The sequence below is a fragment of the Schistosoma haematobium genome, chromosome 1 (genome assembly GCF_000699445.3).
Source record: "Schistosoma haematobium chromosome 1, whole genome shotgun sequence".
NCBI lineage: Eukaryota > Metazoa > Platyhelminthes > Trematoda > Strigeidida > Schistosomatidae > Schistosoma > Schistosoma haematobium.
The window spans coordinates 59122191-59149165 of NC_067196.1; the positions used below are offsets into that span (position 1 = coordinate 59122191).

The 26975-nt window shown below is 32.1% G+C and overlaps 1 protein-coding gene across 3 annotated transcripts; it reads right to left on the reverse strand.

Annotated features, from left to right (window-relative positions):
• Positions 1 to 1616: 1616 nt before the first annotated feature.
• Positions 1617 to 26975, reverse strand: LOXL2B_1 (Lysyl oxidase 2B; the record flags this gene model as incomplete). Of its 3 annotated transcripts, none has more annotated exons than XM_051209210.1 (7): positions 26249 to 26975; positions 22866 to 23068; positions 13742 to 13870; positions 11731 to 11896; positions 10181 to 10442; positions 5228 to 5397; positions 1640 to 2035 (listed from the first exon to the last, which is right to left on the reverse strand). In XM_051209210.1, exons 1-7 carry the CDS (start codon positions 26676 to 26678, stop codon positions 1800 to 1802), a joined length of 1596 nt encoding a protein of 531 aa, XP_051074643.1. In that variant the 5' UTR covers positions 26679 to 26975. The 3 variants fall into 3 exon arrangements, with proteins under 3 accessions (XP_051074642.1, XP_051074643.1, XP_012800829.1); XM_012945375.3 differs by having other exon boundaries at positions 1800 to 2035; positions 13742 to 13927; XM_051209209.1 differs by lacking the exons at positions 11731 to 11896; positions 13742 to 13870; positions 22866 to 23068; positions 26249 to 26975 and having other exon boundaries at positions 1617 to 2289; positions 10181 to 11602.

Sequence of the window (26975 nt, forward strand, 5' to 3'; positions counted from 1 at the left end):
CTATATGTTTTAACTTACCTGTGCTCACAGATACTTTGACTATTTTAATTGCAGTTTTTAACTGTATTTCAGGACATTGACATATTTTGTGTAATACCAGGATTCAATATTGATGATCCGTAGTGTCGCAATTGGAGCTGCACACGACTGATTCTTACGGAATTCAGCCTGTTGATCTCGAAGTTGGGCGTATATTGAATCCTTCATCCGGTCCAACAACACTGTTGAAAACGTTTCCTGGTACCGATAGTAGTGTGATGCCCCTATAGTTATCACATTTGCTCAGATCTTTTTTTGGAATGTTGATGAGATATCCTTCTTTCCAGTCTGTCTGCACTTGTTCTTCTATTGTTATAATAGTACTAATAACAAAACAGACTTAATTCTATATATCTTCATAACCGTTGTCGTCCATTCCGATTTTACCGTTTACATTTTCCATCAGGATTATCAGGTCCTTTCATGGGCACTTCACTATGACTGTTTGTAGCCTCTCGTAGAACAGATCTTTATTGTCATCATTGCTATCGTTGGTGCATAACGTTCATTGTAATACCCTCTTTCTTTATTCCGAATGACACTTTGATGATCCTAGATCCATGAGATTCCTATCCTATTATAGTACTTCGTGCATCTTCGGACAGCATCAGATCAACTCCCTGAGTGTGTGGAGCATCTTCCGCTTTGTGATCGTATTACAGCAGCATCCCTCCTGAATCTAATCTTTTCTGTCCAGCTTGGGTCCAATGGGTTTCGCTGATTCCGAAAACCGCGAAGTTGTATCTCATTTCTTTATCTACTTGACTAGTCCTCCTGGTCTCTCACATTGTCCAGACAGTCCATGTACCTATAAAAATTATTGCTCTGGTTGTTAGAAGGGGGATAGACCTCGTGACTTCCGAACAATCTCGGTATTCATCACGAGGCGTCATAATTCATCCTTCAACTCCCAAGGCAGAGTTTAAATTGTTTATTCTGGTTAGTGTTTTTTAGCAAGTTTGTTTTTTACGCGATGGGGTTGCTGACTCCACGCCCAACCCTCCTTTTTTATCCGGGCTTGAGACCGGCAATAATCCTAGAAGAGCTACAGGTGGAGTATAGCAAATAAGATGACTAGAATATATAATTTGCATATAAAATAAATACAGTTTCTAGGGATGTTTTGAAGTCTCCATATGAATAGTGCTTAAAAGCATATGCGTTGGTTTAAGTTAATTTCTCAGGTGAGAAAATTGTTTACTTATGTAGGATTCACGTTTTGTAACAGTGAGGTTTTTCTTCATGTGAGACAATGGAGTAGAAGGAAGGTAATAACCGAGTCATCTATTCAAGCAGAATAATATATAATATAATAATGATTTAGTATATCATAAAAATGGTTATACTTATAGACCGATAATGGCGAGGATCTTCACTCTAAAGTAGCCGTAAATTGTATATAGTTTATGTTTTTACATAAGAATTTGTTTGAACTTTGTCTGTTAAGTAGTAGTTTAAGTTGATGACGGTTTGAAATTCAGTTGGTTTTTAAAGTCAAGTTATATCAATGGAAGACATGTTGCACATAAATTTTATATCTATCCCGAATATATTTAGTTGAAAATAGTGAAATATAGCACTTGATATAATTTTATTAATTTTCTACTGATAATATAAATGTCCATGGTGCATAACCAATGATGCATGTGAATCAATATTATAATGTGATTACAGGATAATAAATGTATCTAGTTTATATGATGTTTTTTCAAAGTAAAACTGATATGTTTATGTATGTGACCGTGTGCAATTGTGAATTTTCACAAATCATACGGATGTACCAAATGGCACTTTGATAATGCGGCATAATGATGATTTGTATGTCCTATAGATAGACGACATTCTATGGCATTGTTCTTGTAAGTAATTTCGGGTACTAAGAAGTCTGGATTTAAAATCAATTGAAATGTATATTCACCTGGAATTAGATCGGTAATATCTAACCATTGACAATCATAATCGTGGAAATAATTATCTTGGCATCCAGGACTAATACCTTGTATAGTATAGCAATAAAAATATTGAGTGAGGGATTTATGTTATTATAAATATTAAAAGTCGCGAAGTCAAGGATTCAATTAAAATGGATTTGATATTACAATTTAATACTGCGCAATTGTGGTGATTGACGAGATAGCTTAAGGGTGGTTATGTTAATTTAAGAGACCAATATCATGAGATCACATTCAAGAAATATCCAGTCGGTTGGGATCAACACAGCTTGGGACAAATGTATGTTACCCCAAGTTGCTACAATACAATGCCAGAACGATGGCATAAAAGTGATTAATTTGTATTTTCCAGTGTTTGTGTAATTGATGTCATTTGTTAAAAAGATTAACATCAGTTAAAGAACCATTCGAAACCAGCTCGTCTTTTATGGTTATTTCTCAGTTTGCTAATCCTCGTTTGTTCACACCTATCCCGGATGGGTCAAACGATGACCTTCAGCACGATACGATTGAACCAGTGAGATGAAATTCAATTTAATATATCTTTTAGCTACAGTCAGTTCACGATAGTGCACAGCTTATCACATCAAGGTCGGATAACTTCCACTGACTTCCCACATAGTTATTTGCGAGCAAGAGATTCTGTAGGTTAATGGTGATGTTGATTCAGATCAAGAAACGCTGGAGAAAAATAACCACCAACCAGGGCTCATCAGGCTTACTACATTTTACTGTTGGATTTAGAGTATGGTGAATTCTGGTAGAATAACACAATCTGAACAAGTCTTATAATAGATTTTACTATAGAAACAGTGCTAAACCCTGTCTGTTAGTCAAAAGTAAAAAAATCTGGATTATTTTATTAACGAATATTTTGAACAGTCTAATAGCTAACAGAAGTTCGAGACTGTTCTATTGATTCGGCCTTATTATAACCAGTTAGAAGTGATAAGTTAACAAGTTGCATTCCTCTTGTTATTTAGTATCTATTTTCAAAGGTACGAAGAATAAAATGGTATAAATAATCGAATTGAAAGGAAACTATATGACGTGTGTAGATGTCGAAAGTATTACATGGTTAAATGAAATCTAAGGTAGGTTAGAAACCCTCTAGTCCAAACAGTATAATTGAAATGGTCAGATCATTGTCTTATGTGCTCATATTTGTGGATCTAGGCAGCTGCGTACTAATTCAGTAAGTCAAGTTTTTGGCTTTCAAATCAACCAATAAGATTCATTATATTGTCACAACTTATGAAAACAGGTTGAGGCATTAATGTACAACGATAATTGTAAGATCAAGACTCGTGATAGCTTGAAATGACTAAAGTAACAGTATATTTGTTGGTCATTCTAATCTTAGGCAAAAATGATGTACTTCGTTTCCTTAAGTTACTAATTTCACTTCAGAGTTATTAATTAATACATGTAAGTCAATTTTTTAGAAATTCTATTACTTGTTGTAAATTTAGACTTTTCAATGTAAAGTGAACTTATTTTGTAAGTCATAGTTGATTTGTATTGGCGGAAATTACCAAAGATACAATGTATATGAAAAGGCATGACTTTCAATCTCAGGGCAAAATAAAACGACTAATGCATTCATATATGATCGTCTAACATAGATATAAGTGAATCTAACTCGACTTTGAAAGTTACTTCTAAGTGATCAGATTGCACTAATATTGTGATAATTGTTCTTTATTCTTCTAGTATTAGTGAGTGAGGTAACCAATGAACGACCCACTCTGATCCTTTAGTTTACTGTAGACTGACGTATGATTTGACAAAGTTCCACGTTTTAAACTTGTATATTACGCTATTGCTATAGCCAGTACACACACTTAAAATGTACATAATGTAATGAGAATTTTTAACTTGCAGTTGATAGAATGTCAGTTAAATTTATTCATGGAAGCACTGGACGGCGGAATCGTGGATATGCATTGATGAAGAGTCACATAGTAGGACGAAACGGCCGTCCAGTGCTACCAGATTTACCATGGTGATCCAGCTTCAATTGACTCATTATCTCAACTATTAAACTACTATAATATCCACGAAAAACCCTTCTCTGGGAATAATTAAATGCTTAAGGAAAAAATAAAATAGAAATTCATTTTAGTGGTAAAAAAAATACCTAATCGATTGTTTCATTTGTTGACATTCAAATTATAAGCCGAAAAAAATATTCCATAGTTTTATTCGAATAAGTTAATTTGATCAAAATGATTAAATCTAGTCTTTCTTTAAGTAGATTATTTCAGTGTTAAATGTTGAAGGTAGATTTTGATTGTTTTTAACTTTTGTAGTCTATCGTTTATAGGATGATTTCATTGTTGATTCTAATGTTGTTGTTTTTTTCTTTCTTTCAACTATATAATATGAGAATATAATATTAATTGATTTAAATATGGTTTATTATCTTATTTGAAGTTACTTGTTCGTTTATAGTTAAGTGTGAATTATCATGTTAAACAAAAATATTCAGTACAGTTTAAAGTGTATCTAACAAAGTGGGTTATTTTTCTAAAAAAATTGTTGTATTAATTAACTAAAGGTCGTTTAGTTAAATCATTAAACAAAATAACTTAGTTATTAGATAAAGATAAGTAGATTATTAATCAAATTTATTACTTATTTATCGATAACAATTTTTCAATAGAACCATGGTAATACTGGAATCCTGTATAAGGTAACTGTTATACAGTATTATATACAATAAAATGATTGTCCTTTGCCTTTTAGTCCTCAATCTTTCTCAAAGCAATATAATTATGTTAGGAAATATCCTTTCTATTTCGCAAGACTGACAATTTTATAGGGTACTTTCCAAATACCTTTTTTTTCATAATCTGTACAGTAGGTTAGTAGTGGTTGGATATAAAATTTCTTGGCCGTGTATTTCTGTATGTTGAGATGGTAACCCACTTGTGTAATTTCAAAGTGGTTACAGTCAATTAAAAACCATATTATGAATTTCCAAACTCAGTATATAAACATAATGATTTGTGTAGTTTAATTAGAACATCAAAATCCTACGATTCTAGTGAATCGGTTTGTGTTATATTGATTGAAAACATCTTTAAATCAAATGGGACAGAAAGAGTAAATTCTTGAAAAGACCGTAGATAAATCGATACGATTAAAACTTTTAAAGCATCCGGTCAAAACTATGCAAATGTGCCGCTAATATTTGTTATACAGAATTCGTAAAATTTCATTTCTCTACTCACCTTGATCCCCACGTGTTACTAGTGTGGTTGAACAAACAAAATGTTTTTTATATCCATTTTTACAAGCATTATCTTCTAGACAAAAACTAGCTTTATGACCAACAGCCATAATCTGTTGCTTTGCATTGATAACTTTATAATAAGAGAATACTTTCATACTGTGATAATGCCTAAAAGGCAAAAGAAGACATAAATTAAAGAGTAATTAGGCAGAGATGCATAAACATAATCAAAATACATGAGAAAGAAGTCAATTTTGTTTATTTAATCAAAAATATTTCTGAATAGATTTCATTTTGTATTCTTTGTTTGAATATTCCTATTGATGTTTAAGACTGCAATTGATCAGTCTGATATTGGCATATGTTCATCCTGTGAAGATTTCTTCGATATTGCCTTAACTCCACTGCTAGCCACCATCCATCTTTGCTTATATTGTTTAAATAGTTTACTAAATCGTTTGCTTTAATGTACAGTTATATATTTTCATAGACATACCAATAGTTTATGATCTGTTTAGCATAATTGTGAAATTCAGACGTATTGATGCTTAATCACTAATGTGTTTATCTTAGCTGAAAATGGGTAAAATGTTGTTAGTATCCAGTGTTTCCAGATTTTCAATGACAATCTAATATTGATAAGTTCATGATTTCACAATAAAACTCAACAATCTCTACATCTTCAAACTGATAACAAATTAATATTGAACTAAAATATTTCTATGGTTGAGATCATGAGTCAATTGAAGCTAGATCACCATGGAAAACCTGGAAGCACTGAACGGCCGTTCTGTCCTGTTGTGGAACTCCTCAGCAGTGCGCATCCACTATCCCACCCCCCGCGAGATTCGAACCCAGGGACCATCTGTCTCGCGCGCGAGCGCTTAACCACTAGACCACTGAACCGGTCGGCATCCAACGATGTTAATGTCTAACTTCAACCAATCCACGAAATTGAGCGACACCTACACCAATGTCTTTAGTGAGTTACTATCTTACAACAGACCCGGTTGAACTCCACTGGTCACTGCTTCCCACTAGAACTCCAGTCCCACAATAGGACGAAACGGTCGTCCAGTGTTTCCAGGTTTTCCATGGTGACTTAGCTTCAATTGACTCATGATCTCAACCGTTAAAATTACTATAATATCCACTAAACCCCTCTGATATAAAATATTTCTGTTTGGGAAAATTTACGTTTTACTTACGCACTTAGGCTACATAAACTGATTAAAATTGATCTTTTTTAGTGGTAATAATCATTAAAATTATCCGCTAATACAGTACAGTGATATGATTTATGGAATAATGTACAAATAATTTTATTGCAAAATAAAAATGTCTTACTAATATTAGAAAAGTTGTCTTTTACATTAGAGAGTTTTAAAAAAGTAATATGAACAAAGTTACTAAAATTAAAGAGGACGAATGTATTTGTAAAATCTCAACAAATGAATTTGAAGTAAATTCAACGTTTCACCCTGTAAATTGATTTGCTGAGATTTTTACAAATACATTCATCCCCTATTTAATGTTTCACATCAACTCAGCGCGCGAATACTATGAAACTATCAGTATAGGGGTTGTAGAGATTATTAAGTTTTTGATTGAGATCGTGAACCGATTGATGTTAGACTACCGTTGGAAACCTGGAAGCACTGGATAGCTGTTTCGTCCTATCCCGCGAGCGGGATCGTGGATGCGCACTGCTGAGGAGTCCCACAATAGGACAAAACAGCGGTCCAGTGCTTCCAGGTCTCCAACGGCGGTCTAACATCAATCAGTTCATGATCTCAAACAAATACTATGGAACTATTCGATTAAATTTAGATGAAAGTTCTTATAGAAATTACTAAAATCCAAACATCTTAAAATATAAAGTTGAATGGTCTCAAGTAAATAGCAAAAAATAAAAAAAATAAAGCAAACTGTAAAAATTAATAAAATTCCCGATCAATGTTTATTTTGAATTAATCATAACCGTTTTATTTCTAATTGTTCAATCCGATTTGTCGTGGAACTTTGAACTATTTCGATTAAATTATAGAGTTAACAATAAAAAAATATGTTCGTGCTTTGATTTTATAAATGATTTGATTTAGTTTTTAGTCACTTGATTTGTGCATGAGCTAAGATACTGCCCAAGTGATCAAACTGAAGCGGGTGGTTTCCTTAGGGGACCACATGCAGAGTCTTCTATCTAAAGGTAGGGGAGCAACGTCAGGCTATGCAGTCCCATGGTAGCCGGTGGCCAACAGTAAGTCCATACGCCTACTGTTCTCTCAGGATACTGGAGCCCATGTGCACCATTAGTTTGGAACCAGGGTTTTTCAACCCCCCTAAGTGAACCCTTCGAGTCCACCAACTCGGTTAAAGTGCCGGACATTAGCTTTTCGTCCTCTAAATTTCATAAACAACACTAGCAGGGTGCAAGACTTCCCTGGTAGTGGCTGTGTACGCGTGGCCATGTGAAAGCATCTTGAGAGAGTGCTGACTCTCCCCACCCTCGGCCGTACCAGGGCATTTGGGGGCAAGTAGTTTTTAGTGGCCGATCTAAGTATTTTGAATGAACTTCTTTTTTCTATATATTAGTGTTCATATTCTTATTCTACTAAAATGAAATTGAAAAATTAACATAGAATGTATTTACTAAAAGTTACTTTTTAAATTATGAGTAACTCAGATTTATTCAATTTCTAGGGATTAACTAACTCGAATTCTTATCATTCATCACTTTTAGCGAGAATAAATTATTCGTGGATAAAAAAATAAATATATTTCCATCAGGGAGTGAATTAGTATGGAATGAATGAGATTGTACATTTGTATCATATCGTTTAATATCATGTTCATGCATTTTTTTTCAGACATTTTTAAAAATAAATCCTGATATCATTGATAGATGGAATTTTCCACAAATCAAACCATGATTGTAATACTTTTTTTCATCCGTTGAATTGTAAATCATAACTTTTGAGAAAAGAAACTTCTCTGTTAAATCAGTTTAGAATAAGCAAATATACATACCATGTCATAATGAGGTATGTAAAATATTGTTAAAAACTGTAATCACACATTGGATATCAGACAAACTAAACTTAAGCTCTCCAGAAAAGTGTTTAGTTGCCCGATATCTGACTCCAGTAATATCGTATAATTGGTTGTTATTGAAATATACATATCGTCAATCCTCGTATATAATTATCGACTTAATCCGCGTTGGTGAATAACGGAATTAAATAATTCAAATACGAGAATGGATTTTTGAATGCGTATATTTTGTACACTCGTTGATCGGAACATTCAATCAGAGAATCACAGCGAACGAAGCGAAGAGAGAGCGAAGCGAAACGAAAGGACTCGCAGTGGAGAAGGCGTGTGAGCCAACTCCATTTAATCAAGCGTTAATCAATAATCATAGCCAGATAAAATAGGTTACAGACATGTGATGAATAGGATAAAAAGTGTACACACATACGCTCATATAAAAACAGTTAAAGTTGATAAGTGAATATTTGACAAGGCCAAAACGTGACTCAAGGAGAATGAATAGATTGGCTTATCTGGAAGCTAGAATATGCTATGTGGTTTTAACATGGCACTACAAGTAAATACACTATGAACAACAAGTTTACTTCAATTCACAGAACCTAGTATTTTATATATAGATAAAGAAGATGAAGAATGGTAAGTCACATATTGTTGAAGTAAGTTTATTTTTATTTTGGTTGAAGGGATTTTGTGAAGGGTAGTTCAATCTATAGGTTGTAGTCGCCACCTACAGGCCACAGTTAGGTTACCACTAAAAACCAAGGAGGACTGGATAGATGTTTCATCCTAGTATAGGACTTCTTATCACTGAACATCCACAACCCAACCAGAGATTAAATACAGGAAGTTAAGGACTTGTTGCTGGCGTTCAACCGTTAAAGGACTGAACCAGTATCCAGTTTATTACACATCTTGCTTCAATTAATTCGTAAACCTTTTAATACCTCAAACTTGACATTTATGAACTCCAATAATCATGACTTCTCACCAGAACTCCTGGAATTACCTTTAAAAATTGGTAACTAGAGAACCCACAATTTTTCTGTGTTTTCATAATTGACAAGTAATTGCAAAACAGAATGAGTGAATATTATTTCCTTCACATTTTTATATTTATTAATAACACATACTGATAAAATCAAACGTACTTTAATTATTCATCTATAAAATTGGTATTTGGTAACTCACTATACAATACATTTGTATACTTATTGGCTGGAAAATTTGTGTTTATTTTAAAATAGCTCTGTCACTATTCTATTTTTATTCAACTCATAACTTTGTTGATGGCTAACGAGTGTGAGTAATTGCAGTTGAAGTAATAAAGTTTTGATTGACAAGCAATGAATGAGTTGATTGATATCAATATTAAAATAATTATAATTTAATAAATCATACTGATTATATTTAGGATATTTTTAAGTTTTTGTAAAGATGAATTGTGTCTGGGAGTAAAATCCGGGACGCCTACCTCATCCTGTTTGAGATTCATCAGATAGATATGTCCTTATCCCATTGTCGTTGTTCATCCTGGGTCTAGAAACCGGTAACTTTTTCGTCGAATGTCCAACGCCCTACTCACTGAGTCACTGGGTTCAGTTGGTCACGAATTCATTCAACTGATATAAAGTTGTACGTATGTAAGGTTTCGGGTTTTATAGTTGTGGATGCAAATACTGGGCTCTCGTTCCGCTATGTTAATTGAAGCTGTAGTACATAAACATTCCGCCGATGAGTCACAATTAGCACAAGACGTGTGTCCTGGATTTAAGTGCTAAACACAATCCATCATTTTGATCTGTAGTTTCTAAACTTATAGGTAGTTTAATACTACTTTCGATCCCTCATAGAACATAAACATGAACAAACGCATTTTTAACAGTTAACTTGACAAACTTACATATGGCATGCATGCCATACCCATCGTTCAGGCGGTTCATGTGGACGAAAGACATCAGTTCCAACATTGTGTATAATTGAAGAAAAACGCAATAAACGACGCATATGCATCAACGCTAAATGTCGATTTCTGTTAATCAAATTATAAACACTCGGAGGAAAGCAGTTTTCTTCTAAAGCACATTGTGCTTGAAATAAAGGAATCATACTACTGTAAGCTGAAGATTCCAATGCTTTAACATCTGGTTCCAAATCAGCTAAAACTATATTTACAAATAAAAACATTGATTTATGGTTATAGTTGAAAATGTTACTCAGCAACATGAAGCAACCACAAACAACTTGTTCACGATCATACTATAAATACATGCAACTCAAATGACTCATTCGCATTAAATAAGATTCTTTCATACTCATCTGCTTGCACACACACAAAAGGCATGTGCCATATAGGATCACAGTTATGTAGTAAAACAAGGAGTTTAGTTTTTAATTCATATATGTTATAACTCTCGGTTTTCCTCGTCTACACAAATGGGACGCTAATTAGCCGTAGACAAATATCTACACTAGATACCTCCCAGTGTCTATTCTACAGGATGTCAACACAACTCAGATCAAGAACACGTGTCTAGCCTGACTAGAACGTAAGTATATTTACACACCAAAAACCGATAACAATCACAATAATAAGTGTAAGAGAATAGATAACTTATCTAGTACCTGTCAAACTACCTACTAGTTTGACGAAGGAAATAACCAATAATTATCATTCTTGTCCGAAAATCAATACACATTGCTTGTATTATACCTTCTAGTTGATTCTTAGGACTCACTCAATTTCGGGATACTTGGATCGTGTGTAGGTTTACAAAAAATATGAACATAAACTGAGATTCAAAATAATGATAATGTTTATCATTACTGACTGAAAGAAATAATAGTATTCTGGTAATCTTGTAAAAGTCATTATTTTAGTCTATTTTGTTCAACTGCATGGCAATTTCATCGAGGGGTTATAAATAAACTTTATTAGACGTATAAATTGCTTTTCTTCTAGATTTAGAATGGGCTTGTGAATGAAATATTATTCACGAAATATTAAAAACACTTCATGACTACGCAAAAATTCATTCCATTACGAAGTGTATGACTTGCTTAGCCGTTGTGCTCGATAGTTTTACATAAACTCTATACATCTTATGGAATGTGGAAAATTTGTATTAAGAAAGATATCTAAACTTGTATAATTTAAGTTCTATTTGATATTCTGCATAAATAGTATTAGCTTCTATTTAGGGAATTCACTTAATTAACGTATAACTTAAGGTGTTGTCTCATTAGCTGTCTCTGTCAAACATCCTTCACATGATAGATCGAAACAATTATCATAAACACTTGGGAGCATAAAAATGTCAACTGTTTTCATTGCATTTGACTCTGCAGTTTGATATTGAATGACTGGATTAACAACAGTCATCAATACAAACTACTGTACATGATATGTATGAGTAACAAAATAATTATCTAAATTTAAAATTACCAGTTTACCTGTTGAACAGTTTACTACTATTCCCAAACTATTATTTGAACATGGTACTCCGTTTGGATCAGTGAATGCAACACAATCTTCTAATTTTGATTCATTTCCAAAACAATGCCCGATTCGTACAACCGGATAAGGTATGGTAAAAGTCTTCACGTTTTTCAGTGGAACCTTAAAATAAACAGCATTTTATGATTGCAATGATTTAGGTAGGAAAATCATCACTTATCAAATTATATGCAATTTAGTTACATAGCATATGATTTTTAAATCTAAAATACTATCACTAGGTGAATGCTAAATAAACCGGTAATATAATGAAAGTGCCTTTATTAAATTTCAGACGATATCAATTAGGTTTTACTGAGTAGTCTTACACTAAAATTAAGCATTTAATCAGTTCATTCCTGTTTGTTGTTTGATTGTGAATTTGGGAAGAAAAGTATCTGTGAATCAGAAACAGAATGTTTATGTGCAGTCAAATATCTGTTATATTTATATTATGAAGCACCTGTTGTTTTACATAAATGTTAGCATATATTCAGTAAGTGGTGTTAATAAGTTCTCGATTAGATATAGTAATGTCGTTACATTAGACTACTGATCTGATTCAATTTTCAATAAACTCTTTGGATCCGTATACCATGAAATACAGTGTCTTTAAAAGATTGTAATAAAAGGATTGCAAGACTCTTGGTATTTTGTAGATATCTAATGAAGGACGTCGGTTAATTTATTTCTAAATCATAACCTCTGGAACCAAAGGATTAAGAGTGCAATGAAACTACAAAATTTTAGAATTTTACTGAAAGGTCAACATTCAATCAAAGAACTATTATTTCAGTGATTTAAGTCCTTTACAACTGCTTTGTCACATAAAATGATATTAAATATATATTTAGTCACTTATAATCAGTGGGTTGGATACTAAATCTATAATCCTTTACAAGAGACTTTAACTAACTGATTTCATTTTTACTGAAGAGTGATAATAAATGACGTGTAAAAAAAACAATTTACGAAAAGCTTGGAAAAATGTCTTCTGTAGAAAGCTTAAAAAATGAAAGAGATAACAAACAATTCACATAAAGTAAAAGGAACTTTATTTAACTTCTGTTCCAGTCAATATTGTGTTATCATCTTGCAAAGATGGACATTATAATACGTAGAAGAAAAGACAACTGTACGTACACATAACAGTTTCGAAAGTTCGTAAGTTATTGACTAACAAATAAAAAATCAGCACATTTAAATTATAAGTACATTATTGGCTTCTGTAGAAACTATATCGTAAAAAAGCTTATGAAAAGATAATAATTTGATAAACATTATTACATGAATGAGTTAGAGATTGATACTGTGGTTGATATAAAGAATACTGAGATTATTTAATGAGTCTTAATGAATATTCACAAAAATTCGATTGATCTTATTTTGAATATTAACAATCAGTAATAAACATCATAGAAGTTTAGTCAATTGGTGGGTATTACGATTCTGTAGCCTAGTAAGTAACGCCTGGGCGTCTGAAGTTGTGAGTATTTTTTTCATGTCCCAGTATAAATATCAACACCTAATGGATTTTATTTTTGATGACAACTTGTGGATACATACCGTTAGCTCAAGGAGCCTATACTCCAAAAAAGATGGATTGAAGTTTCTTTTAATTGTTAATAACAGGAAAATAAACACCGTCACAAATATTGATAAACTTTAAATTAGTTTATCATTACAATGAACAAAGCCGCTAGTGTTATTAGATTATGGACTTCCTAGCTATATCTTAATGAGTAACATAGTTAATGTTAGTCACCTAAAAGTTTGGTGTCAGCTTCAAAAGTTTGTAAAAAGTGAAGATAATTTAGCTTGGTAAATGAAACTCAGACATTTGTCTCAAAGTTACCCAATATCATGAGTTCGAAATACTAAAAAACTATGTATTTGCAAATTCATTACTCATAATTTATGATAAATCTGACCTAGAAATAGTGGTTACAATCAAATTAATTAACTTACTGAAGAATATGATGAAGCAAATGAATAATCCATGCTTCGACATGCTACATTCGCTTCAGCTCCACGAAACTGTTCGACACAAATAGCTCCAATAACCATTCGTCGATTTCTACCTTGTGGAACTCTAGCCTTGACAATAAAAAGATTACTGCTTTCAAATGTTTCCAGCTCAGACCAAAATATTTGCTAAAATTAAAAGTTCAGTAGTATAAAATTTGAATTACTAACCCTTATTACCTTACTTTCCCTACTATTATATTAAAATGAATAGTCAATACTCAGTAATAAAATTTTCGAACTAAAACATTTCTAGCAATCTAGGCGTGGGTGAAAACGAAATGATTGGCGTTTCTGTATAATAATACACTATTTAGATATATATGTACGATTAGATAAACGCGTTCATAAGTTTAATGCAACTATTTTCTGGAACACTTAAGAATTTTGGAAACAAGTGTTCTGTCCTCCTCAAGAGATGGTGTCACATGCGTGCGTGCTAGTAAGCGTTATCTTATTTATAATGGCCTTCAATACTTTCATAAGTATTTTTTTACTCCGAGGAGATTGGATTATTTGAAGCATAGAGCAGATAATCAGCTGCTTTACTGGCTTACCATGATGTAGCATAATGAGAAGGTCAATCTACAAAAATTAGAAGGACCTAAAGGACAAGTGTATTTCATTGGCTAAGAAATGAGTCGATTTACTAAGGATAGAGTAGTGTGTTTATGAATGAGTATTTTCGCAATTTATACGGTAGTCTAATACACTTTCTTGCTCACTCTTGTGTTCTCTCTCAAGTAGTCAGTTGGGGAGGGGTTAGCGCGTAGCACACCGTGTATCAGTATCGGATTTCGAACACCCCCTGTCACAACGTAAACCATAACATTGGCGTCAAATACTGAATGCATCACAGTTAAGATAACGGTGTAATTCTGTTATACTGTTGGAAAAAATGTCAATGAAGTGTGGAGATCAAGATTCAGGAACAAGATGGAACAAAGTTGGTAAGATTTCTCAGCTTATTAGTGGTTGAGTTATTTAAAGCTGTTGTTCCAGTAAGAATTCACTTTCTAAGAGATCCATATTTTCCTCTAGCCTCGTAACCAGTGGGTGCACTTAGGCAAACTGAAAGCTTCTCATAATTTTGGCTTAATTGAGCATAAACAACTTCTATTCTCTTTTTCTTCAGGCCATTAATAGAAGATGTCACTTGGGTGGTTATAGCAGCACTTACTCTTTCCATAAGTGTTGAGCGGATATTAACATGTTAAAAAATCAACTAATCATAAGAAAAATGCTTCTTTGAACAGTTATAAATTGAAGAATGCCTAGAGTAGAAAATTAGGTATAAAATTAACGTTGGTTCATAGTTTAAAATAACAACGAAGTATTTGTTTATAAAAGCCTTGTGGGAACTGAGTGGTTCTTTTGGCAATGGTTTTCTAGTGCCTTCTAGTCGACGAATCAGGCATTTTGAGAAATTCTGAGAGATATAAGAATGATGCAAATATCGACTAGAGAATAATTTTTAACCAGTTAAATTTTAGTAAATTGTCAATCATGCACCATAAATTATTTTAGGATGTTGCATTTTATTGATATTAAGTTGAATGTTTGTAGAGTTCATTTAAGTATTAAGTGTACGTTGGTATTCATCATCAGCACGTCTGCAGTCGCAAAGAATATGACGGTTATACCTTAGGACGTTTGAACGACATTAACAAAAACTTTGGATAACAGTGTCTTGATAAAGTCTCCGTAAGTATCGTAACTGATAAAAATTGGTTGCAGATCCAACTCAGAACTGGCCCGCTTAAAAGGACTAAAATTATATCCTTTCGAAATATACTTTAGCTAGTATGAATAGATACATCCAGTAATACATAGACTGAAATCGATAAGCACTTATATTTCATGTTTACTGATTTCTGATCATGTCTTCACTTTAATTTTAAGTTTTTACTGATGGCGTTTTATAGGGGGACAGTGAAAACTGTGTGATTAAGCCATCAAACTGAGTGATCGCAACATTAAAATGTTCAGACAGGAATATCAAAACATACTAACACATATTTCATTGAACATACTTCAACTACTTAATAGTAGCACGATAATAAAATAAAAAATTACAAATGAGTCAACAATCAAGGACGGTAATGTAGTCTATTATCTCACTTTTTCATGAATTAACATCCTTGGCTGTCAGTTTGACGTTTGTTTAGCCCTAGATGGCCAGTAAACTGATTTTATTGACAATAATCAACAGTGAGTATAAAATATCTTACCATTAGAACTGATTTGATTAATTTATTGTTTCAAAAAAGTGTGAAAAGTAGTATTTTGTACATGAGTATTCAGAAATGTAAAAGCTTAAAGCTCAAAACGTTAGTTTCTACTTACCAAGCGATGAATACTAGGCTGTTCTTATGTGTTCATAATCCGGTACTATTTACGTTCACATATCGAAATCTCCTTTATTGTTCAGAACATTTAATATTCCACAACTTTTTCTGTTACTCTCAAGCATAATAAAAACAGTTTAGCAAAGAAAATTTTCTTTGCAGTTGTTCCATTTATTTAAACAGTTCTGCTGAGTTCATAGTTATTTTACACACAGTAGCATATAATAAAATGAAAATTTAGTAGATCATTAACAAGCTTACTGGAGACTAAGTGTCGAATATGAGTTACGTTATAACTGAGCAGTTATAACGAGAAGATAAAGTAAAACGAACATACAGGAGAGTAATATGGATGATGATTGTCCAACTAACAAACATGATTCAAATCAAAAGGAAACGGACACATATCGAAAATAACTGACAAGGCTGTAAATCTAGAGAGGAATGGGTTGCTATTAGTGAATCTGGAGGGAAATCAATTTTCTTTAGGTAATTATGGAATTTTATTCAATTCCTTATCGACTTCACAATTTTTACAGACTTTTCTAGCTCCCAAATCAGAGAATGTACTAGATTTTCCAAATTTTATTTTGCATATCTATAATCAGATTATTATGTGAAATTTAACATAAATCAAATCATTCATGCTTGTCAGACATGAAGTAGGCAAGTTTAATTAAGTGTATTCGAAAGTAACAGTATATGCATAATGTTGAATACCATGAGTATCGTGAAAGGAATAAATACTTACGAAGTAACATCATTTAAGTGATTGTATATGTTTTCAAATATACCAAACATTACAAAAGATGATAACTGCTGACTAAATAAAAACAAAACTAGTTAAGCTTAATTCGATTCACCCACTATAAGCGGATATGTAGTTATTCTTACCATTAGTAGAAACCTAATTCGAAATGGCAACCAAGTCGCTACAAGTGTTAGTAATTCAAAAGTATTAGGAATTAGATAATTTACAAAGTTTTTAAAAGTATGATGGAATTACTCCGACAAGAATGTAAAGCCTCTTTAAATACAACGATTTGTTTCACCTTTAATTTTATACAATTACTGATGACTGAATGTGTGGATTTTAATAATTCCTTGATATTATGTACTAAACTCAATAAGCGATAGTTTTAACTGATTAACATACCAAAATTATGTAATGATTAGCTGAGAAATCAGTTACTGATATTAACGTGGGATACGGTAATTTACAGCAAACATTATTGAGTAGATAAAAAAATCCACCCAGAGAAAACTTCATATTGTCAATCACTAAGTAAATTGTTGTATCCCGATAAGAATAATGAATGGTAACTTTTGGGACCCATTTATGAAGCGATACTATGCGTATATTTTTATCGTATAATTGTTATGTAACTAAACTATTCATATTCATGTCCCTCTTATTATGAGTTTTATTTTTACCTATGAAGTATTATTATACGATCTACCATTCTTGAATTATGTCCTCTCTATTAATTACTACCTCCCTCATTAACGGCCACATTTGACTAGTTCTTGTACAAATGTTGTTTCACATTTTATTGGTACATTGTGGTCGGTTTGATTGGTATATAAACTCAGTGTGCTTGAAATATAATGATTCATATCTCAGAGGCTGACTTGCGTTCTGGACTCAACTGGCTGGGCTAGAGAGGGAAGCGGGACCAATCGGAACTCTAGGCCGTTCTTACGTGTTCCGATCGATAAATTGCTGCTATCTAATCTGCAGTCACAAGTTATAACATAAATAAATATAATTCATTCTTAAGTCTACTCAACAAAATTATCGAATCATTTCTACAAATCTTTACTGAAAGTTATCTGTCTTTTGGATAACGAATATATGTAAAGATTTTTTTAATGCATAATTAAAAGGACATTGAATGGATTTTTAGGTTTTTCTAGTATTTAGCCATAAATAAATAAAAATTAGGGAACTAAATACTATAGATCCACAAAAAAGTTCTTCTGTTGACAATAAAGCTGAATATACACACAATCTATCGATAATACAAGAATGATAGGTGGAATTCATTAGAATTAAGTTTTTGATACCCTATCATAAAATGATAACTATAAAAATCAAAATGTCATTCAAAATAAATAGTTGTTTACAATTAAGTATACTGGTAACATGTGGTATTATGTTTCTTGTACTTTTAGATACTATTTCATTCAAGTTTAATAACTCTTTCATTGGTTTTAAACTATTTATGATAAGAGATTATAAAATTTTAATAAAATTCCCTAATTACCCTATATATATATATACTTTCGTATGACTGACAGTTGTGAATGGTCAGCTAGTAATTAGAAAATCTCCTACTTTATCTATATAATCCACTGACTTGTTTATATATATATATATATATATATATATATATATATATATTACTTAAATAATCATTTAAAAGGATAAAAACGGTATAAACCTTTTTTGAAGTATTGGTAAAAGCACATGACAGAGTAAAGTAATTGAAACAAGAACTAAAATAAAGGTTTTTTTTTTCTTTTATAAATAAAGTGTGTTTATTTATTCATGTGATTGTATCGAGAGGAGATTTAAGCAACAATAAAAATAGGAATTACAATCGACTTTTTTTAGCATATCACTAACGACACTTAAAGTTTTATTGACAAACGAATTATATTAAGTGACGAATGAAAGAAGATTTAAGACACTATTATTTTTGAATTAGTTTATTTTACTTAACATTTTATTATACAAAGATATTTACATGATACTATTCACACTTTTACATAAATGTAGATTTCATCATTTCAGATAAATTGAACATTAAATAGATTAGTCATTATATGTGAAACTATATTTGAAATAATCTTAACAATTGAAATTTAACTAATTCCAACGTTTCGTCCAGCTAATTTGTCTGGACATCTTCAGGGTAATAATCAAAATCATCAATTACTGTCAAACTATTCGTTCTAATCTTGACGAATATTCGTATAAATTGAATAGATTGTTATAAGTTAATTAATAAATTTGTAATATCTCAATGAGTAGAAAAAATTAGATTCTTTGACATTTCATGGCTTAATAGAAGCCGTTTTTATTTATTCTCTGAAGAAGAGACTTAAACTATGTTATGAAACGTCAAAAAATTTAATTTTTCTACTCATTACGCTATTAAAAACATCAATAATCTCCCCTATACATGATTCATTCACTTCCCATTCATACCTCCGTATTACGTCTTACTTATTTGATCGAATTGTAATTGCACTATTATTTCTCTCTCACCCTATTTGACCCATATTTATTCTGATCATGGATCTTAAAATTTCATTTAACATATACGCAGATTCAAGTTAACATTATATATGAGTCATATTAACATTAACAATTTTATTGTATTTTGTTTATCACAATCCTAAATTCACGTGGTTTAAACGATGTATTTTACCCTTGACCTGGACAATTTTTTGAATTATTCATTTGGATATATAATCGTAGAACCTGAAGGGAATTTATCGAAAAGAATGTTCTTCGTTCAAGTACTAGTCTTTTAATATTACAAATATATTAATTTTTATCAGAAGGGGTTTGTGGAGATTTTAGAAATTTCACAGATTGAAATCATGAGTCAGTTGAAGCTAGACCACCATGAAAAACCTGGAAGCACTGGACGGCCGTTTCGTCCTAGTATGGGACTCCTCGGCAGTGTGCATCCACGATCCCGCACCCCGCGCAACTTCGTGGATTGGTTGAAGTTAGACATTAACACCACCGGCTGCCGGCTCAATGGTCTATTTGGTTAAGCGCTTGGCGCGAGACTGACAGTTCCTGGGTTCGAATCTCGCGGGGTGCGGGATCGTGCATGCCCATTGCTGAGGGGTCCCATACTGGGACGAAACGGCCGGCCAATGCTTCCAGGTTTTCCATGGTGGTCTAGCTTCAATTGACTCATGATTTCAATCAGTGAAATTTTTAAAATCTTCACAAACCCCTTTTGATAATAATCATCTGCTCACTAGTGACTGACTTGAAGAGATACTCCTGGAGTTCTAGTGAGAAGCCGTTACCATTGGAGTTCAACCAGGTCTGTTATGAGATGGTGTACGGTGACGCAAATTCGTAAATATATTAATTTATTTATAAATGTAGATTGTGAAATCATAGTAAAAAAGAATGATTAAATGGAATAAAATTATTAACATTACAGTTTATTCAATTTCTTATTCACTAATATTAACTTAGTGTTTGTTATTGAAACTATGTAATTTATTCACTTTTCTATATAAGGTTAAATAATACTTTCGATATGTATTTCAAACATTTATATGAAAAGAAAAGTATTTTGAAAAGGATAGTTAATTTCTATGTTGTAGTGGTCATTTTTGATGATCGTTTCTTAACTCAGTCATTCAACTGAATGACTAAGTTGATAGTATATGTTGAATTGTATGAACATAGTTGGTCAGTTTAGATTTTGTTCTAGTTTTATGGATCAATGAGAAATTTCTCTGAATATGATAAAAAAATATTTATTTTAAAATAAAATGTGATTCCTTAATTGTTAATGTTAAAGGATATACCACTCTACTCTGCCCATGATTTACTTACCTACTTATGTATGCCTGTTACTCCCAGTGGAACATAGGCCACCGACCGGCATTCTCCAACACACTCTGTCGTGGACTTTCCTTTCTAGTTCTATCCTATTGTTGTCCATTCTTCTCATGTCTATTTCCATTTCTCGGCATAATGTGTTCTTTGGTCTTCCTCTTTTCCTTTGGCCTTCAGGATTCCATGTGAGGGCTTGTCTTGTGGCGCGGTTGGGTGCTTTCCTCAATGTGTGTCCTATCCACTTCCAGTGCTTCTTCCTGATTTCTTCCTCTGCTGGGATCTGGTTTGTTCTCTCCCACAGTACGTTGTTGCTAATAGTGTCCGGCCAACGGATCTGAAGTATTTTGCGTAGACAATTGTTAATAAACACCTGTATTTTCTGGATGATGAATTTCGTAGTTCTCCAGGTTTCCGCCCAATACGGTAGACCTGTCTTGACATTTGTATTGAAAATTCTGACTTTGGTGTTGGTTGACAGATGTTTTGAGTTCCAAATGTTCTTCAGTTGTAAATATGCTATTCTTGCCTTGCCGATCCGTGCCTTCACTTCTGCATCAGATCCACCATGTTCATCAATGATGCTGCCCAGATATGTAAACATTTTTACACCATCCAAAGCCGAGTTCCCTGATTTACTTTTATAATACTAATATATTTATAGTGTGAAGCTTGAAATTCATTTTCCGGTAAATTTAGATCCAAGTGATGCAGAATTAAAGTGTCTATCTTCTAATGATGGCATTTGGTAATTCGCGCTGGTAGAATGCTAAACTTTCTTACACTTAAACTTTTTTTCTAACTAGTAAGAAAATGCTCCAAACTTTAAGAATGATTTGGGCATTAAATTTTTCACGTCTTTCATACATGAAGTAGCCAAGAAATGATAATTACTGGTTATATAAATACATAGGAATTCTACGTAAAGAACATATCCCGTACTATAGTTAAAACCATTTCATGACGTACAAAAGTATTTACTTTGGTGGAGTTTTGTTTTTGAGCTGGATGGTTTGGTTATGGAGCTTTCATCGTCCTTGTGAATGATGAAAACTTTACGACCAAACCATCCAGCTTAAAAAACAAAGCTCCATCAAAATCATCCATCTGCAAAAAACACAAAAGTAATAAAATTCCGTTTCACGAAAGTATCTCAAGCAACATAATAGGGCCTGAGTGTAGGCCATGTTTGTTTTAGATTATTTAAGACTAGAAACCATTGACCTGGAGCAGAAACTAATACTAACCAGAACTATATATATAGTCTTTATATACTAAAAACTACCACGTCAAGAAGTGACACAAACGTCACTTCACTGTAATGATTACTTAACGAATCAAAGGAAATGTAAGGCACATTACGACTCATTTATAGTAAAGTTGTATGCGCTAATTTCTTGTAGTTTAGACTAGGTAAAGAAGAATATCTAACAAATGTCATCACATATTATTTAGGAGTTGAAAAAGTGTGATCTTGTTGCTAGATTTTCCCTAGATAATTTGAAAATCTTTCGAAACTTTTGTACCAAGGGACAAATAATGTTGAGTATTTGCAGAATTTTGTGTTAAATAATCAATCTTAGTTTGATTGCAATAATTTTATGAATTAAAAGAAATATTGCATAGCATAGCGAAGGCCTGAAATAACTCATTATTATACAGATATATGTGACACTATGATTTATTATCACTGGAGAGGATGACACAATCTTTGGGAGTGCCTGATATTATTCTCGTACTGGTTTGTGGTAATTAGTACAGTCAAACAGAAGGAATATTTTTATTTTTTGACTGTAGAGACTTTCATTTTTTTAAGAAGAAACGGTTGCATTTACCGTAAGACTAGTAATATTTTACTAGTTTTTTGTTAGCATAATTTGACATCACGGTTGAAAACCTTCCAATATTCTATGAGATAACACAACCAGTATGCCGCCATTGAGTTAACATTAAGACTCTCAATGATTATAAAATGATGACTGTTTTATGCAATCTTTTATCAATGTCAAAACAGATTTATGACTATTTATAAACGTTCATAAAATATAAAAATACAAACCTTAGCGCCAAATGTTTAAAATTCTAGTACAGATTATAGAATGGTAGCTTATTTTTCACTGACCTGTTTCATCCTTTTAATATTAGTAATAGACAATTTTTCAATTTGAGGATTCCTAACATTATATTGCCATTTAATTGGTTCAGGATTAAGACAAATAACACCAGCTTCTTCTCGTTTTAAACAATCATGTTCTGTCCAATAAACACATTCATTTAAATAGGATTCAGTTCCTTTACAATAGACATCATCCAGTAAATAATCATCTGACAAGTGAAATAAGAAATATCAGATCGTATGTAGATAGATATGAAAAGCGATATAATAGATATTTTCAAGGTCAAAAAATAATAATCCTAAGTAAGCGAAAGTAAATTCAAAGGAAAAAGTAGCAAAAAATAAACTCTGATCAGTAATAAGTCATTTTCTAAAGTACTTTCATAACATGAGACAGAGTGTGCTCATAAGACAGAACAAAGAATACTGCTATGAAACTAATCAATTTTCAGGTGGTCGGTGTACAACGTTATTTGTCATGTAAGAAATCATTGTCTATGTGTGTAAATGAATGAACTGTATTTAATGTAAAGTTCATATCTATGTATAACTCAAGGATATGGCAAGTGAAGACCCTAGTAATCATATTATTTGGAATAGCTTAGATTTTCAGATATCACAAATGATATAGGACTACCGATTAAAGCTGGTATAGGACACTAAGCAACCCAAATATCTATAATATAACTTTGTACTTCGTATAGTATTAAGTCGAAGGTTTTCTATGACCTTTTTCTCCTTATACATTATGAATAGAGGTTTATTTACGAAAGATTATATTAGTATAGGTTATTGTGACTACTATTCAGTTTTTATAGTTTTACATCAGGGACTGAAGTTAGTTAGACAACCATTGGGTGAGAACTTAGTGGTCTGATGGTTAAGAGCTGGCCGTGAGGTCTGATGGTCCTCGCTCAGACCCCTGATAAGGTGACGGATAAGCACTTATGGGGAGTTCCATAAAAGGACTACACAGTTGTTCAATATCTTCTGTTTTCGGTAACTGCTCAAGATTACCCCACGACGTGAAACCATAAAATAATGTAATAGATAGTTGGTATATGGAGATCGGACGAACCAGGAGATAAATTTGGTAAAGATGCTCCGCCGTTTATAGGACCATTGAATAGCAGATATTAGGTGAGAGTTTTCATCACTTCAAAACAACTAAGTTGTATATAATGAATAACCTAAGCGAGATCAAATATAGCAGCTTTTCGTCTCGTAGTGAGCACTATACTTGTGGGCCACTGAATCCAACTGTTTTAAACAGCGAAATTACTAAACATCTGTTGGATGAGTGGCATCAGTTTGATACCGTACAATCTTTCAAGTTGATTAATAAGCATCCGAACTCCAGTCTTCTGAAGTTTACTGAAGTCGTTGCTACTAGGAGTCAAAAACCTGTTTACGTGTTCGAAAGTAGATGATTGTTAATGTTCCCTTGGTTTGGTGACAAATATTCCTTTATTACATCATAAAGTCTTTCTCCTAACTAATTACATCATTTCGACTGTCTTCTAGATTAGTAATCTTGTTTTAATTAACTGAGCTTTACTCGTTTTATTCTTATTATCAGCGTTTACATGTTATGCACTCACTTGTTTCTAGACCATTGGACATTTGCTACTATCAATGTTGTAGAATGTTCTTTTACACAAGGTATACATTTACAATATTTTATTCGATCTATTAAATTTATTTATATCCTTGCTATGCTACACCTATATGCCTTCAAAGTAACTACCGTCTAAACTCTTTCATGTAAGCAATTTAAAACCATTTTATAATTATGAATTTTAAACATCACATGTCATAAGCAGTTGACGAGAACCAAACGAATTAAAATGAATTCATTCTATTCTGCTTAAGTCTTTGTCCTTATTCTCTTCAATAATAAATAATAATGTAATTTGATAAAAGAAAATATCCGATATTGTAAAGAGAAATTAAGTAGCCAGTATGTTTCATTACATTTAACTGAACTAAAATATGAATTTATTTGTATTTAGACATTTATCTATTGTACAATTAGATATGTAAATGTTAAGCTAATAGAATCATACTGTTTTCATGCTGCTTAATAAATGAATATTTCCTATGTTATTTGATTTAATTTACTAAAAAGACTAAATAAAACAGACCTTTAGTTTAAACAATGCTGTAATTTTAAAATTTCCCATAAAAGATTTATTATGGATTAAGCAAAGATGGATAGTGGCTATCAGTGGAATCCAGGATGCCTGTTTTGTCCTGTTTGGGAATTGTCAGCTGGATGTACTAGCATCTCTGAGTTGATGTCAACTCCGGGACTCGAGCCCAATGCTGTCCTCTTCAAACACTATTGCGTTATCCATTTAGCTACTGAGTCCTGATAGCTACTCGCTTGTGCACTGGGGTGAAGTTTAAATTCACTTGGTGTTGTTTTACTTGTATCTTCCTAGAGTAAACATCAACTCTGGGATACAAGTATATCCAGCTGACGAGTCCCTAATAGGACGAAATGCGAGTCCTGGATCCCACTGCTAGCCACTATCCATCTTAGCTTAAAAAGCTTATGACTATATTCTATATCGAGGCAATCCGCACAGGATGCACATATGCCAACAAGAGACTGATCAATTGCAGTTCTAAATAACCATGGGAAGATACAAGTAAAACAACACCAAGTGAATTTATTTTGGAGTATTTTGAAACCAACATTTACACCTTTTACAAATGATGAATGTACAGAATTCATTGAACAGATATTTTTCTTTAGGGAAATAAACAATCCTATTTGTACAAATCAATCTTTTTACTCACAACTTCTGTTACCTGAGACCTTTAAACATATCATTGCTTTGAATATTTTATTCAAAGTCAATTCGTTTAAATTAACCACCTTAAAGAGAATTTATTAGTTGTTTTTATTAATGCTTTTCAGTTAATCATCATTCACATGTTTCCCTAAAAGTAAAGTTCTCATTAAATATATTATCAATATATATAATCAGTATTCTAAAAATGAAATGGTTATCTACATTTAATGAAGTCTTTGAAATACATTGGTATTGATGACTGAAATTATGGGAAATAACAACTATAATTTTAATCACTGAATTGAATCATTTAGTTTGTGCAAAATCAATATCTGTCTGAGATTAATATGTCAAATGGTCTGACATTTTAGTTATTTCTAGTCAACTATGCTTTCAGAAAAACTATTTGGATCTCATTTTCTGGGAACAGTTCAACTTAAGTTATACTCTGAAACCATCCATTTACATACTTTTCTTATTAGATAACTAAATGAAATCATGTAAGTAATTAGGAATTATCTTTGTAAAAGAATCATTTAATCAGTACATACTTCAATAAAGTTTGTATGAAATCTTAAATAAACTTACATTCGCCATTAGAAAAGAAATAATCTCTTGTTGTAGCTTGTAAAGCATATGGAAAGCCTAGAATACGACATATTACATTTGCCTCTTTCAATGTCCAGTTATCGTCGCATATTGTACCCCATTTGCCATGTCGATTAACTAATACAGTACCTTCATTTTTTGATGCACCATCGATTAGCATTAAATTATCAGCAAAACCTTGATTTTTCAGCTTCGTTTGTTTATTTTTACTTTGAATGTATTTAGATGCATTATTATTTAAAGTTCTTTCATTTAATGTATATTCCTTTTCCCCAGGTGAATTCCATATAGCATCATAACCATAAACATCATCCCAACTTCGTAATTTTGTTGAAAATCCATTGACAGATATAAAATTAGTAAATAAACTTAGTAAGATGATAAGAATTTTTATAAAATTGTCAAGCATTCTATAATTAAAAATTATAGTTCACAAGAATTTAAATATTTTTATTTATAATACTGATTTGTCTTGTTACAATATAGTTTACTGTTAAAAAAATTAACGATAAGAACCAGAGAAATGTTCTTAATATCAAACTTTAGGTAAGCATCTTATCTGTCTGTCTATTTTGCATTTAAATAAAGTATTATTTATACAACATGTAACATCACTATGGTAATATAGATAAGCTAAGTAATTTGCATGTGCAAACAAATAGAGTGTTGATGGTAGCATATAATAAAATATAACGAGTAGTGTAAT